This window comes from Lissotriton helveticus, chromosome 2_1 (genome assembly GCF_964261635.1).
Source record: "Lissotriton helveticus chromosome 2_1, aLisHel1.1, whole genome shotgun sequence".
NCBI lineage: Eukaryota > Metazoa > Chordata > Amphibia > Caudata > Salamandridae > Lissotriton > Lissotriton helveticus.
Genome location: NC_136059.1, coordinates 610723238 through 610739519, shown reverse-complemented (window position 1 = coordinate 610739519; position 16282 = coordinate 610723238). Strand labels below are relative to the sequence as shown.

General features: G+C 45.6%; 1 protein-coding gene across 2 annotated transcripts in view; it reads left to right on the top strand.

Annotated features, from left to right (window-relative positions):
* Positions 1–16282, top strand: part of ACOT12 (acyl-CoA thioesterase 12) — a 480317-nt gene that overhangs the window by 53627 nt on the left and 410408 nt on the right. For both annotated transcript variants that reach the window (XM_078677332.1, XM_078677331.1), the window contains exon 2: positions 14435–14504. Coding sequence is in view for 1 of the 2 variants with exons in the window: in XM_078677331.1 (XP_078533457.1) it covers positions 14435–14504 (70 nt within the window). In the remaining variant the exon portion in view is untranslated. The remainder of the gene's footprint in view (positions 1–14434; positions 14505–16282) is intronic.

Genomic DNA, 16282 nt, shown 5'->3' with positions numbered 1-16282 from the left:
GAAAGTTTAGCGGACAAAGCTTCGGGGAATTCGGAAGAGGCAAGTAAGGACTCAGAATTGAAAATGGAGTTTACTGACCCCTTCATGGAGTTTATGTTCGATCCCCTTCAAACACCCTCTGTTCCCAGAATGGTTCCCCTGCCAGCATGTTGCGGATTACGTCAGCTTTTGGCTGAGACGAGAAATCCCTAAGGAGGTCAAATCAAGACTAAGATCTGTGTGCCCACGCCCATCCCTTCCTGATAAGGTCGCTATGACCCCTGAACTAGACCCCAAGGTTGTGGCTTTTAAAGCCAAGGGTGCCAAGGACCCTAGAAAAGGGATTGATAAAAGCATCAGATCGTGTCAAGATGGCCTTTTGGACACAATTGGTCCACTAAAAAAATGTTTTGCGATAGCTGAGAATGCCTACATTGGCGGCATACCTGTAGAGCCTAAAGAGTTGCATCAGTGGGTCCAGAGGACCATCTGCCTGATTGGAAATGCTAATACTGCTATTTCCGATGAACGTCGTAAAGGGATTCTTCTCAAAATTGACCCGAAACTGATTGAACTCACAAATAAAGACGTTGGCTTCTCTTCTCAAGGTCTCTTTTTTCGAGATATGGCCAAATATGTGGGAGACTTCAGTTCTATCCAGAAGTCGCAACGCGACATAAAGAAAGTGTTTTTTCAGGATAACATTTTTGGAAGGGCCGGGCGAACGCGGGGTCGGTCCCCCGGCCGTGGACAATCATCCTCTGGACCCTTTCCAGGACGTGCCTCCAGATTCCAACAGTCTTTGTTTTATGGAGGACAATCCTTCTTCTCGCAGAAGCAGAGAAACCGTTCAAGACCAGTCCGGGGTGAAAGAAGAAACAGAGGTTTCTCCACAGGTAAGAATCTTCAAAGACCCTTTAGATACCCCTGTAAAGGTGGGAGGGAGACTAGCCCTTTTCTCTGGCAACTGGACTATGGTAACTCAAGACCCATGGGTTCTAGAAACCGTAAGTGGTTACAAAATAGAATTTGTAGATCTCCCCCTCCAGACCGAACCTCCTCGAAAGATAATCTTTTCTCACGAACAGAGGAAATTAGTCTCCCAAGAAGTCAAGGAACTCTTGTCCAAAGGTGCAATAAGGGAGAGCTCACAAAAAAGGTTTCGTAAGCAACATATTCTTGGTCAAAAAGAAAGACAAAGACCAGTGATAAATCTGAGAAGCTTGAATGGTTTGGTAGAATATCACCACTTCAAAATGGAAGGGATATACCTCCCAAGGGACATTTTAAGGAAAGGGGACTGGTTAACTCGCCTAGATTTAAAAGATGCCTACTTGACTATCCCAATTTGGGAGCCATACAGGAAGTTCCTTCAGTTCTCTTGGGAAGGGAAACTATGGGAATTCTCCACCCTCCCGTTCGGGCTTTCTTCGGCCCCTTGGTATTTCACCAAGGTACTTCATCCGGTGGTAGCTTGGTTAAGGGAAAGGGGCGTGAAATTCATTATCTATCTGGACGATATACTTATTATGGGTTAGTCCAAGACGACGGTGGCTCGTCACACGGATCTTGCCATTCGCCTCCTTCAACATTTAGGGTTTGTGATAAACACAAAGAAATCCTGCTCAATTCCAAGTCAAGAAACACCATTTCTGGGATTTATGGGCAACACTCTGAATGCAAAGTTGAAATTACCAAGGGAAAAGATAAAGAAACTCTGAAAGAAACTCAGAAAGGTGCTGTTGTTGAAATCTTTTCCATTGAAACTGTTGGCGAGAATCCTTGGTCTCCTCTCTTCAACCATCCAGGCAATTTTTCCAGGCCCCCTACACTACAGGGCTCTTCAGAGACCGAAAGCCAAAGCTCTCAAAACCAGTCTCTCCTACTCACAAATGATTTCACTAGATCAGGATTCAAAGAAGGAATTAACTTGGTGGCTCAAGAATGCAGAAGCCTGGAATGGCAGGGCCATCTTCGGAGAATCCCCAGATTTAATAATAGAGTTGGATGCAAGCTTAGAAGGTTGGGGCGCTACATGTGGCGACACATCGATAGGGGGACGTTGGACTTCACATCAATTGCTTGGAACTCCTGGCGGGTTCTTTTGCAGTACGGAGCTTCACTCAGAATTCCGCGAAATGCTGCGCATGGACAATATCTCTGCAGTGAAGTATGTCAACAACATGGGGGGACCACGATCCAAGGGTCTTACAGAAGTAGCAAAAGTATTCTGGGGTTATTGTTTGAACAAGGGACTCTCTGTTACGGCAGAACATATTCCTGGTTTAAACAATGGCGTAGCGGACTGGTTCTCGAGAAATTTCAGGTATTCCAGCAACTGGAAGCTGGACGAGAAGGTTTTCTTGGCAATTCAGAACAGATGGGGTCCCTTCGGGATGGATCTTTTCGCGGACCGGTTGAACACGCAATTGAAAAGCATCTTCAGCTGGAAAGCAGATCCTCAGGCTTCTGGGGTGGATGCCTTCCTCCAGGACTGGCGGGGGTTGAAGCCATATGCCTTCCCGCCGTTTGTCATGCTTCCGCACCTTCTCCTACATTCCCGTCATTACGCACAGGACATGGTAGTAATATCTCCTCTTTGGAGGTCGCAAGCATCGTTCCCATCCATTCTAGAGATGTATGTAGACTTTCCGATTCTCATTCCACCTTTCAGGGAAATTCTTCGGGGTCCAGAGGGCGAATCTCACCCTCTCATAGACCAAGGACTTCTGGTTCTGACGGCATGGAGGATTTCAGGCGTATATTGGAAAATCCCTGGACTTTCGCAGAATGCTTTTCAACTTATTTCTGAATCATGGGCACCGGGAACTAGGAAAGCATATCGACTGGCGTGGGATAAATGGGTTCGCTGGTGTATTCAACAACACTACGATCCCATTTCAACTGATTTAGTTCACGTAGTTAATTTTTTATCGGAAATTTTCGCTTCTGGACTATCCTACAGGACAGTTAATGTATATAGTTCAGCCATAGCCGCGGGTCATTGTCCTAATTGATGGTGTCTTGGTGGGACGAAACCTTTTGACAAAGAAAATTATTAGAAGTATGAGGGTTCTTAATCCTCCAACTCCTAAATATACGGCTTTATGGGACGTAAGAAATGTTTTAAAACTCTTGTCCTCCTGGGGTGACAATGTTAACCTTTCCCTTAAACGTATCTCTTTCAAGCTTACTGTCCTACTTTGTTTAATCTCTTTTAGACAACCCTCTGATGTTAAGGCCTTGGACATTACTTCCAGAGCCTATCAACCTGAAGGAGTTTGTTTTTATCTTAAGAAAAGGGCTAAGACTATGTCCTCTTCTATCTTCTACCCTTCTTTCTCTCTAAATGAAGATTTATGTGTTGTCAAGTGTCTAAAAGAGTATGAAAAGAGAACTGCCCCCTTGAGAGGGGATGAGGGGCAACTTCTGATCTCCCACAGATTCCCTCATAAAGCGGTGTCATCTCCCACGCTTGCAAGATGGGTGAAATTAGTGATGAGTGAGAGTGGTGTGGATGTTTCTATTTTTGGTGCTCAATCCCTCAGAGGTGCGTCGGCTTCTAAAGCCTTTATGTTGGGTGGAGGCCTCCAAGATATTCTTAGAGCTGCTGACTGGTCGAATGTAAGTATGTTTAAAAAATGTTATTTCAGACCAATCAATAATGTGATTGATAATGTGCCTAATTCACTTTAAACTTGCATAATGTTGGCTTCCGTGTCATGCCATAAAATTTAGATTTTTCACAGCCTGGTGGGCAGAAAATCTGGATTTTATTAAAGACACTGAGGCTAAGATTATCCCACCTCTTAAACCCACCCTGGGTTTACTCTCTGACTTATTATGTCTCCTTTTCTTTCAGAATAATCTTCCTTTGGATTACTTTAAGAAGTTTTCTTCACGACATTTCAAGTTATGTTTCCTTGTTCGCAGCACCAATATAACAAAGAAGGAAGATGGATGTGTACTGTTGCAGTATATACTGTATTAGAATGTTGGTTTGAGTTCTATATTGTCTCCATTGTTACTGCTGAGCTGTGGCAATAAAGGAGAATTTGCATAATCTTAGCCTCCCTGTCTTTAACAAAATCCAGATTTTCAGCCCACCAGGCTGTGAAAAATCGTTTTTTTAAAAATTTGTTTCCCATTTCACTGATCAGTTGCAGCTTATTACGTTATTGATTTTAACCAATGGATACACATGTTTACTTAAGGTTTTATATGAGTTATTGACATTAAAATAAAATCACCAAGTGGGATACGTTTCCAATCACAGAATGTCCCAAATATCCTTAAAAGTGGAATCGCAAGCCATCTGTCTCCCAGCCATGGAGTTTCTGTCATCAGCACTTCTCCTCCCTTTTTCCACAAGAGCAGTTCAAACATGAATGGCAAAATATCCTAGTTTGCAATTGTTTTCCACATAATTACTCTGCCATATTTGCCACATAATGCATCTTCTGCATAATGTGATGATTTTTAACTAGTAAATTGTTTATAGCTCAAACGGATCAAGAGTTCATAAAAAGTGACTTGTGCTGCTGTGAAGTGTACAGCCCTTTGCAAAGGTTGACTAGTCACTTTTCTCACTGCTGCAGTTGTATGTTCCACTGGTACTAATAAGGAAAAATCTTTGCAGAGACTGTTACAGCACCACTAATACCAATGTAGGGTGCCAGAGCATTTTACATCACATATATTACACAGAGACAATCAATCTTATGTGTGCAAATCACTGTATAGGAAATGTTACATAAGACAAAGGACTATAAGGTGGAGGAGTCACATGACAACCATACTAGTAGGCAGCATAGTTTAATAGTGATTGGTCTGGAGAAACACAAACTCAGAATTTAAAACGTAATGCCATGGTTGGTGGTTCTTTTTAATAATCAGAATTGATTCCTACCCAAATTAACCCTTTTCCTGCAACATTAAGATAATCAAAGACTGGAGGAAAAACCATAACGCTCTAATTTATACCTTGCAGTTTGCATGCAGCTCTTACACAACAATTAAGAGCTTCCTGTTCTATGTTAGGATTTTAACTTATTAACTGCAAGTAACTATAGGGTCTCTCTGACAAAAGCAGTAACCCACTGACCTATTTACATTATGTGCACTTTGTGATCTGCATGGTTCGTGTTCTTAGTAGTAGGCACATTAACCCTCTGCACTTCGTTTCCATGAGTCAAAACGTCCACTAGACAAAACACCATCTCTCTAATAAGAATATTAACCACTGGAGTTATCATGACATTTTTATTGTTGCCGAAAATTGTTGGAGGCCAGAAAGGAGGCAGCAAGTGTTTTTAAAACCATTTTATACTTGCAAACACGACGCCCCCACCTAAAGTCAACGCCAACCGCGTTCCTTGCAGGTAACAGAGGTGGGCTCGGGTGAGGGGGGATTTAGAGGCACGTTGAAATTCATTATTTATTTAATTTTCTCCCTGCATCGTCCTTCGAAATCCCCCCTTACCCAGCCCCTCTGCCCCACCACTGTTACCTGCACGGACCGTGGCCAGTCAGGGCCTGGTGCAGTCACACTGCCCTAGGGCCACCCTGCTCAAGGGTCCTGTGACCTCAGTGACAGAGTCACTGTCACTCTATGGTGTGCTGCTTCATAGGCCTGCCTGCAAGACTGGAGGTGAACTTCAGAATGAATTGTGGCGGACAGGCCTTCAAGGTTAACCTACACTTGCCACTGCTAGGGTCCACCTGCTGGTGCTAAGACACCAGGGCTTTTAAGATCTTGTGGGACCTTCTAAAGTTTAGCATGGGAATGAGCTCCCTCAGGGGGAGTGGTTTGGTGGACTGTTCATGAAGGCTGAACCTGGTTCCCCAGTTCCAAATTCAGCAGCTCTGACCATAGTGCCACATCCTCTCCTCCACTGAACACCATACTGCCCCATTGAGGGAAACCAAACTTGCACTGCACTAACCCGCTATAAACACCTGGATGTGACTCAATTCAAATTACACACTAAATAGGAACAATATGCTGCCTAAAACAAAATTAACAACATCCTTGAAAAAGCAAACACTCATATGGAATGCAAGATTAAGTAAAGCATGCGAAATGTAACTAGGAACAACATGGTTACCTTTTTCTGTTCACACTCATTATTCATAAATTAGTGAGTGGTTTTGCCTGAAAAGTCCAAAAGGGGCCCGTTTCAACGCCCATTGCTTATATCCTTACAAAACGTAAGCAGTGTGGTTTAAAAAGACCTCGTTTGTGAATACAGAGCCGCAGTATGCATTTTGTTTTCCAATTCACCCATCAAGCAGTTATTTCAGTACCTCCAGGAATAGTGCACCTTCCCACCCAGGAAAAACAATGTTGTTCAAAGAGCTAGGAGAAAACAAAAGTAGCGCTTCACTGGCAAACACTGTAAAGTGGGGCTAATATGTTAAGGGGTGAATAACTCAATCTGGCCACCTTGCAACCACCCTGTTTTGCTTTAGTTAGTTAGTTATTTTTTATATTTTGAATGTTTTTTCTCTCTCCACCCCGAGGCTGCACGTAGAAATTGAAAAATATCAGAAAAAGCGACGTATCCAGCACGTGTTTTTCTTTTTTGGATTCATTTCACAGGGGAGTGAATAAACAAAATGAGGAAAGAGAAGGTAATACCAGTCTCGGTTTTACTAAATGAGGAGGAGCGCGACAGTAAGAGAGGGAAGAGAGAGGGGGAATAAAAAGAGGGTGGGGCAGCTGCCAGCGACAGGGGAACTAGACAATGTCTTTATCTTCTTTGGGCACGAAGGAAAAGACAGAGTCCTTTTCCTTCTCTACCTGTTTCGCCCGTAGTGATATCGCTTAGCAGGTTAATGTGTGTAGGTATTCAGCTGGCTGGCTGGGAATGAAGAGGCTGGCTTGCAGCCAGGCTCCGCTGAGTGAGGGGGCCCCTGGAGCGCAGGGCCCCCGCACTGCGGGGACCTGTGTTACGCCCCTGTCTGGCTCCTGGTCTGCCTAAGCTGAAAATGAACGGTGTCTGTCAGGCTGACCTTTGTTCAGCCTGATAGACACTATTCGTGAGGGGCAAAAGGTGGGGGGACGTAGCCCCTCAGCCCTAATGAACCGGCCGCGACTGGTTTGTGGGACCAAAAAAAGGACAAGATGTGGCGCAGGGAGCAGGGCCGCTAACTCCTGAACACAGGGCTCACAGTTCGATCCCGGGCACCGGCGGCCGGTTAGCCCAGCAGAATGTGACTCTGGGCAATAACTTGCTTAGTCTTCCCGATAGCCCCCAGCGCCTTGAGACCCTTAAGTGTGATTAGCTTGGGTTTTACAAATACCAGGTTAAAATATGGACGGATTGTCTACATTTTTGCAGAAAACCTTGTGCCTATTTGGGACCACCTGTAAAATTAAACATGCCGAATGTAGCGTCAGATGGGAGGTTCAAGACTCTCCTTACCAGATATTTTTGGTACATCTATCAATACGCTGGAACTAGACTTGTATCATTCTGCACATGGTATGTTTGAAATGTTTCAAAGTAAGCCATTATAAGTGACTTTTTTACTCTGATGAAACTTTCTCGTGGGCTTTAGAGAATATTGATATTGAAAAAATCATGAATAAATGAGTTTGTGGATAAACTTGTATTTATAAACTACTCAGTAACGCGCCTTTTCTTTCATTAACTGTACGTGGTAGGGTTCGTAAAATGGCGGTGGAATTTATTTTAAAGATGGAATAAACTGGTGGTATTTCTTGAATACTCCAGATTGTTTTAGTTTTAACGTTATTGGCTGGATTACAGATAGCACCGTCACAAAGCAATTGAGCAAATGCATGTATACAATAAGCTGTGTCCTTGTTGTAAGAAGTTGGCCTGGCATATGGTGTCCACTATTCTAGTGGGCACCTTGCACCAGTCCACACGACCCTTGTTGATGGTAGGTTAAAGACAACCTTTATAGAAAGCTATCCTAGTGGTAGCTGTGGAGAGCAGCCTTCAGGCTAAGTCTTGGAGGAATGTAAAGCAGCTTGTTTTACCAGTTTATAATCTTGTGAATGATCAAATGAAAGGAGAACCACACCAGGTATATATATAAAATATATGTATTTATTCTAAAGACATCCCTCTAGTCTCTTTATGAGGCTAGAGGCAAAAGTACATTCAGTAAACTCAATAACACACAGTAAATTAGCACAATATACGTTGAGCCCTAGGGGCGTACCAAACCATATATTAAGCATATATTAAGAAAGCGGTATAAGAACCACAACTTGCATAGATCCAAGGCCTAAAGCCTTTAGAACCACTGGGGCCACCAGGAACTACCCAAGGTAGTGACACAGGGGACCCACGGGGGATGCATGCAGTGTCTAAACACAGCCGCGAATCACCATTAACTTCTATGGGGAAAGACGTGGTAGGAATTTTAAAGATAAAGGACACTTAGAAAAGGACTTGGAGCAAACCCCATTAGAACTAGGAGGTTCTAGAGTCAACACCCACGGGAGCCCCGGAGTACTCGAGTTACCTCACCCAGGGAAGCCGAGTGCATAGGTGTCTTTTTGTGTCTGGTTTCGTCGTCGTTTTCAATGGCGATCTGCTGCAAAGTGCTGCTGGCGTCCAAGTGGAAAGTGTCCGGTGTGATCCAAGCCTGGATCGAAGATGAGAAGAACCTGAAAGCAGCGGGGACAGAGTCTGGGTCACTTGCCAGTGACCAGGTAGACAATAGGCGGATGCCCACCGATGTCGGGTGATTTCAGGTGAAGAAGGTGAAGCTTGACTCTTCAGCCACGAGGACCAGGAGGCGTCGACGATGACCAGGTTCTGGAATCCAGCTGTCCCATGAAGGATGTCGAGTGCTGCGGTGTCGGTTTCTGGATTGGACCCAACAAGCCTTGGCAACAGCAACCCACACAGAAGGCAGAGATAGGCTTTAGTGCAGACCAGCAAGGTCTGAGGGACTCACCACTTGGTAAGGAGTCAGGGCATGTCTGGAGCAACCAGGGAAGTCCAAGGAAAAGTAAAGTTACCTTCGAGTGGACTCACCAGTCAACGTATCAGGGATTGCGAAGGAGCCTCGAGCGGAAATGCAAGAAGCGGGCTCACGGAACACTCGTGGAGTGTAGGCCTACAATCTTTGGTGCAGATGGTGCTCGGGCCTTCGGGCTACCAGTAACCCAAAGCACAACTTTGGGAAAGCTCGGGAAGTTGATGCACTAGCAAATGTGTACGGTGTCCAGGAGTTCCGGTTCCACGTCACTCGTGAGGGTTGCAGGTCTCAGCTTTGCTGGGGACTCAGGTCAGCCTTCGAGATGTCTGGAAATCCTCTTCCAGGGCTACAAGTACTTTGGAGTCCGGCGGGAGCTTCCGAGATGCAGCCCGGCAAATGCTTCGTTGGTGCCTGTTTGAACAGGGGAGTCACTCCTTCACTCCAATGGAGATTCTTCTGTCATCTAGTCTTTAGTAGAGCATCGAAGTTCCAGGATTTATTTATTTATGTATTTATTTATGCAATTTATATAGCGCCCCAAATACCCTGGGGTGTCTCGGCGCTGTGGAGTAAGAAGGAGAGCAGCTAAATGGGTAACTACTGGTTGAAGAGCCAGGTTTTTACTTGTTTCCTAAATGTCAAGAGGGTGGGACTGGTTTTGATGTGGAGGGGGAGGGTGTTCCACAGTCTAAATGTGGCGACTGTGAATAGTCTGTCTCCCCAGGAAGATTTCTTTGTGCGAGGAATAGTCAGTAAGTGAGCTGAGGAGGAGCGCAAGGATCTGTGGGGGGTGTATGGGCTGAGTACTTTTTTAAGAACTCAGGTCCTGTGTTGTTAATTGCTTTTTATGGGAGGCATAGTGCCTTAAATTTAGTTCGACTTCTGATAGGCAGCCAGTGAAGTTGATGTATGACTGAAGAGATCGATTTGAACATGGGGGCGCCGGACAGAATTCTGGCAGCTGAGTTCTGAACTAATTGCAATTTGTGCGGGACCAGCCAGGGGCTAGGCTACCAAGGATCATTACTTCCGTTTTATCGGAGTTCAGCTTTAGACAATTGCTTGCCATCCAGGCACTGATGGCCAGCATTCCCTCCTGGAAGCTGGCAGCAAATGCTCTTCCATCGTCATGTACTGCCAGCACCAGTTGGGTGTCGATCGTATATGACGTTAGTCTCATTCCGTGTGCTTTGATGACCCTGGCCAAGTCCGACACATAGATGTTAAAGAAGGTCTGACTTAGGGAGGATCCTTGGGGCACACCACAGGGAAGAGTGAATAAAGGGAAGTAGAAGTCGCTGAGTTTAACTGACTGGGTGCGATTGGAGAGAAAGGAGGTTAGAAGGGCTCTGGCCTTATGATGAATGCCGATGAAGGAGACACGGTTGATCAAGATGGCGTGATCGACTGCGTCAAAGGCGGCGGACAGGTCCAGTAGTATCAGGACGGCAGCACCGCCTTGGTCTAGGATCATCCTGATTTCGTCAGATGCCTTAATGAGGGCCGTCTCGGTACTGTGGCCCTTCCTAAAACCGAATTGGGTGTCATCCATAAGGTTGCTGTGGTCGATGAACTGAGACAATTGTATGTTCATACTTTTTTCAAAGATTTTTGATGAAATGGGAGACCAGCGAAAAGTCTATTGTTTTTGGATTCTGAGGGATCGAGGTTGGATTTTTTTAGTAAGGGTTTGATAATGGCCTTTTTCCAAACTGAAGGGTAGGAACCTGTGTGGAACATTGATTTGCAGATGTTGGTAAGAAGGGGGCCTATCGAGTCCGGAATGAGTTTTAGAATGGAAAGGGAGCAAGGGTCGAGGGGGGAACCTGATTTAATGGAGGAGATTAGCTCTGTTATCTGCTCAGGTGAAGCCTGACTGAATTCAGAGAACACAGTGGTCGAGGCGTTGGTGAAGATGTTGCAATTTACATGATTGGAATTGCCCTGGGTCGAGAAGTTGGAGTAATTATGATTGCCTTTGCCTTCGAAGAAGTTAGCAAGGGAGTTGCAGAGGGCTTGAGAGGCATCTATGGGTGAGCTCATAGGTGGGCTTGATAGTTTGGTTACCACCTGGAACAACTGTTTGGTGGAGTTTTGGGCCGACTCTATTTGAATAGGGTAAAATTTGCTTTTCTCTGCGATGATGAGATATTTATATTTAGTTATTGCGTCCTTGTATAGCATTTTGTCATCATCGTCGTAGTGTTTGTGCCATCGCCTTTCTAGATTTCTGCAGCGTTGCTTCTCAAGTCTGAGCGCCTCTGAGAACCAAGGGGCAGAGGGAGCACTTCGGTTGGTTTAAACATTCTTAGGTGGTGCTAAGGTGCTGAAAGCATTATGTAGCCAGTATGAGTAATTATTGGAAGCTAGATCGGGAGCTGGTGTGAGATCTTGTTGAGTGGAGGAGAGGGTTGTTTTTAGAAGATGGGTGTCAATGTTCCTCCACGTTCGAATTTGTTTGGGAGAGTGGGAGCTGGCTTGCAGGAGGTTGGTTTTTCTGTTCTGAATAGTAAATATTACTGCGGAGTGGTCTGTCCAGGTCAGGGGGATAACAGTGGATAGGGAGATGAACTATTGTTAGTGAAAAGACCATCAAATGTGTGACCCGCCAGATGAGTGGGTTTAGTCACTAGCTGTCGTAGACCCGCTGACAGTAGGTCTGTTATAAGGGAGGAGGAATCTTTGTCATTGGGAGATTCAAGGTAGAAATTGAAGTCTCCCAAGATGGTATAGTCGGGATCTCCTGCTACTGGCTCTATCAAGCTATCTAAGGAGCCAGGTGAGCAGTAGAGGAGGGGTTGTTTGAACGATTGGGTGTTTGAGAGCATAATGGAAAAGGTCAATGCTTCGCAGACAGGTGAATAAATTGCATCTATTTTAACTAAATATTTGTCTCGATAGATAATAGCTAAGCCACCTCCCTTCTTTATAGGTCTATTCTGTCTGAGTACGCAATAGCCGTTGGGAGTGGCAATGCAGAAGTCGGGTCCAGTTGAAGGCTCACCCCAGGTTTCTGTTATGAATAGGAAATCTAGGTTGTGGTTGGTTAGCAGTTCGGAGATTTCCAATTTATGCTTGGGGAGGGAACGTGCATTTATGAGGGAGGAATAAATGTGTTCAGGGTTAGAGGGCCGGGGGTGAGAGCTAGAAAGTGGGGGCAGAGTGGGCGGAACCAGCTTGAACGAGCAGTTGGGGCAGTGAGTGGAAGGTTTATTGAAAAATGAGTCCAGGCTGAAGTGGGGGCAATGATGGGTGTTGGTGGTATAGCTGATGTCCATAAGCTGGGAGCTTGTAATAAGATAATACCTTTTTCCCAGTTGTTGTTGTTGGAGGGCCAGGGGGGGGAAACATCACTTACAACGCAACTTTTACCACGCAGTGCTTTTACATCGCAGCTTTTACAACGCAAACCATTACAACGCATTGCGCTGGGGGGGCGCTCTAGGATAGGGAATATATTTAATTTACTATCCAACACCTTCCCTACTATCCACGGGGACTGGAGTTGGAATAGTAAATTAAATAATTCACTATCCAGCACCCCAAAGCGCTATGCGTTGTAATGGTATGCGTTGTAAAATTCGCGTTGTAAAAGCATGCGATGTAAAAGCATGTGTTGTAATGTCGTACATCCCCAGGGGGCATGGTCCTGGGCCCCGTCCAGATACGGACGGGCGCAGACGGGCTTGCCTTTGGCACGCCCGCTGGGCGTGCCCGCTGCGTGCGCCCTCTGCGCGTGACCGCTGCGCATTCAGAAAGGCATGTAGTTTTTATGGTGCGGTAGGTCAGCAGCTAGACTGCTAACCTCTGTTGTCACCGGAAGTTTGTGGGGGACACTTCCGGCGCTTGCGAACAATCCCTCCACGCAAACTGAATCATCAGCGGTGGACCGGGGAACATGCAGGGGGACATGAGACAAGTGGTAAGCACAGTGCAAGTGACTAAATAAAACAATTCAGTTTGAGAGTTTCGTCCAGGTGTAATCTAAAGTCCTGTTGCCAGGGTTCCCTTACTTATACTAAGAAAAGGTGTTGGACATACTCTGGGGACCCACCTATGGGAGGGTCTGGAAAGAGAGGTGGCTACACCCAATTCCTTTGTCTAGTTTTGTGCCAGAGCAGGGGCTGGTAGCCCCTGCAACCGGTTTGGACTGCACTATGCACAGGAACACCAAATGTGCTCTCAGTGCAGACATCAAAGCACTCTCAGATTGCACCCACCCAGCCTCAATACACTAAAGCCTGTCTGGGAGGTGGTTACACCTCCCTGTAACAGGAAACCTATTGTCCAGGCCTCTCCTGCCGGGGTTTCGGTCAGTAGCAGGAGGCCAGACTCGTGTCTGTGGCTGCAGCATCCATTTTGTGATGCCAGGGCTCTTTTAAACTATTACCGGTTAGACTAGTGTGTACATGTCTCTCCCTCTAGAAGGGTGGAATTCTACTCCCGCCGCCAGGTCTGGCGGGTGGGGGGGGAGGGTAGGATTCCAAAGTGTTTGACACCAAACACAACATGTTTCCATGCAGCCATTCCAAAGTTAGCATTTACCGCAAGGTTGTAATACACTTAAGATTATATGGTCTGGCTGCATCATAAAACAGCCTCAGAGAATACGCTCCGAAAGCTGCAGAGGGGTCCTGCTCATGCATGGGCACCCTCTCACACAAAACCAAGCACACTGCCTTCAGGATTGATAAGGCCTGCCATAGGAGTGACCGATAGGCTTATGTGTCAGTGATTAAAGGTAGATATAGGTAACCTATATCTTAGTAAGGGGTGCATGCACCACCTTACCCAGGCTGCAGTAGCAGTCCTCTGGTGCCATTTTGAAAGGCTTCCCAGGGGTGGCATAATACATGCTTCAGCCCCTGGTAGGCCTCTGGGGTACCTATGCCCTGAGTACCTGGTGTGCCATATACTAGGGACTCAAAAGGATAACCCAGTAACCAATCTGGAGTGTACCTAATGTACAGGCAATCAATTTAGAGAGGAAGCAGCTAGGCTGGGGTCCTGGATAGCAGGGCCCCAGTCAGACTAAAGTAAAAAAACAGTGAAACCCCAGCAAAAAGTTGGGGTAGCCATAGTAAGCAGATCCTACTCTCCTACACTTGTTGCAGTATTTATACATTAAATGCTATTTGCTGTAAAGCATTTCAAAGTTTATTTAAAGTAACCTCTGGTAAATGGTTGACCAAAAGATGCAAAAAGGAAATGAAACATGGACAGGAATTTACTGCGAGTAGCTGTGGAGTGAGCCCTAAAGAAGTATCAAGAGCCAACTTAGATTGAAATAGAAATGAAGTTTTGAATCCAATTAATCAATGTAAATCTACCTCTGTTTATTAAACAATGGGCGTCTATGTCACATTACAAAGCAGTCCTCGTCAGTAAATATTACATTTGACAAATGATGATCAGCATGTGTTTTCCAGACTGGTTGAATTAATGTGTCTTTGTCATATTGTTGATGTAGTGCTTGCGGTCTTTGTTTCAGCCGAGAAGCATGCTGGGGCCCCCTGCGTCACCGCGTCGGTGGATGACATACGCTTCCAAGCCACTGCAAGGTACGTCCTGGCACTGCAGGTACTGCCGGATGACGCTTCGCCCTCTGAGAGGGACAACGGGGATGATTAACCCGGTCGGGGAGCATTGATGATAGCGTTCAATGAGTCCCTGCTGGAGCAAGGGTCATTCCTCGAGCGTCTGCAGGACCTGGGCCAAGTCCTCGTGAGTCTGAACACAAGGGTCTGAGCGTTCTGGGACCTGCAGGTTTGTGACGTCAGGAGTGGGTGATCTTAAAACTCAGCGTGCAGAAAACACACATCAACCACCACAAACAATAAAAGAACTGAGTATAAGAAGAACAATATTGGCGGATGCAGGTGTTCGATAAAACCTTTTACCGAACTTGCCTATTAAAATACTTTGGGCCTTCTATAGAGCTTGCCGGAGGCAGGAAATAATCCTAAAAGTGGCAGGTCTCTCCTGTGCCGTCTTTAGAGTGCGTAAAACTTCTGTCTGGGCGGACAGGGCATGTGCAAGCTCTAAATAAGGCCCTGTGTAAGGCTGCACAGGACTTCTCTGGGTGTATTTTTTACAACACAACTGAATCAAAGTTTATCAATTTGCAAAGCAGTCACAGGCTACTCAAAAAATATATCTTAAATAAATGGCAACTGTGGGTTGAGTGATTTTCTCAGAAATTGCATTTTAGCTATCTCGACAGCTGACTCCATAAACTCGGCCAGTATGAAAGTTAGATGAGTACATTTTTTTATTTAAAAATATAAGTTAGGTGAGAACAAAACTTGTCGTGACCCATCTCCAAAATCTGGGATGTGAGTACGGGAAGAGATCTGAAACTGAGTGCTTAAACTGAAGCTTGTATTCCCAAACTTTCAACACACAGCAGCAATTTGCAATCGCACAATATTCTGCCTTCCTAGGGTGACCATATTCTCCAAACAAAAGACCAGGACAGGTTATAGACATAGAAGTAGGACTACAGTTTGCAATAACCGTTGAAAAAAAAGTAGGACTATACGACAACTGTCATCAACATAGAAAAAGGACTACAATGACAGCTGCCTCCACAGACACAGATGAAGATTTACAAACCACAAATCAAATGTGTGACCCAGACAGCAATGGATTTTACAGCTAACAGCATGTGCATTATAGGATGTGGGGTTTTCGATTTCATAATGCCAAGAATGGCTAAAAAGCTTGCCCCATACCAGAAGCAGAGAAGGGGAAGAGGAAGACGGAAGAGAAAGGGAGACAAAAGGTGGGAAGGGCTGAGGAGGTAGGCCTGTCTGTGTCTTTGAGATGAGGAGAGGAGAGAGATGAGAGAAGGCCTGTCTGTGCCTCAGAGATGACGGGAGGGCTAAGAGAAGGTCTGTCTGTGCCTCTGGGGTGCAGGATGGGCTTTGACAATAGGCCTGTCTGTGCCTCTGAGATGAGGTGGGGGAGGGGGCTGTGGCATTTCTCAGGTAGGAGGCTAACTCTAAAATTAATGCAGTATGTTACTGGTGATGTCTGCTCTGTGTTCGATTCTGTTGTACATAAGGGTCTCCTGTTGAGCAGCTTTAAATACACCTGTAGGCACTGTGTATGCATCCATTCTTTGCTGTGATAAAACCCATCACATCATAGTGCTTAAAAGCCTTTACCCAAGTGCATTTTGGGGAGTGCCTTTCTTCAGGGGGCAGTTACTGTCCAATTACAAGTCAGCATTTCTGGTCCTCTGGTTGAACCGTCCGGCGCCCAGCTTCCTCCCAGGTAGGTGGTCTGAGTATTGGGGATTGGGGGAGAAGGGTACTCCAGCACAGAAGTGTTGTAG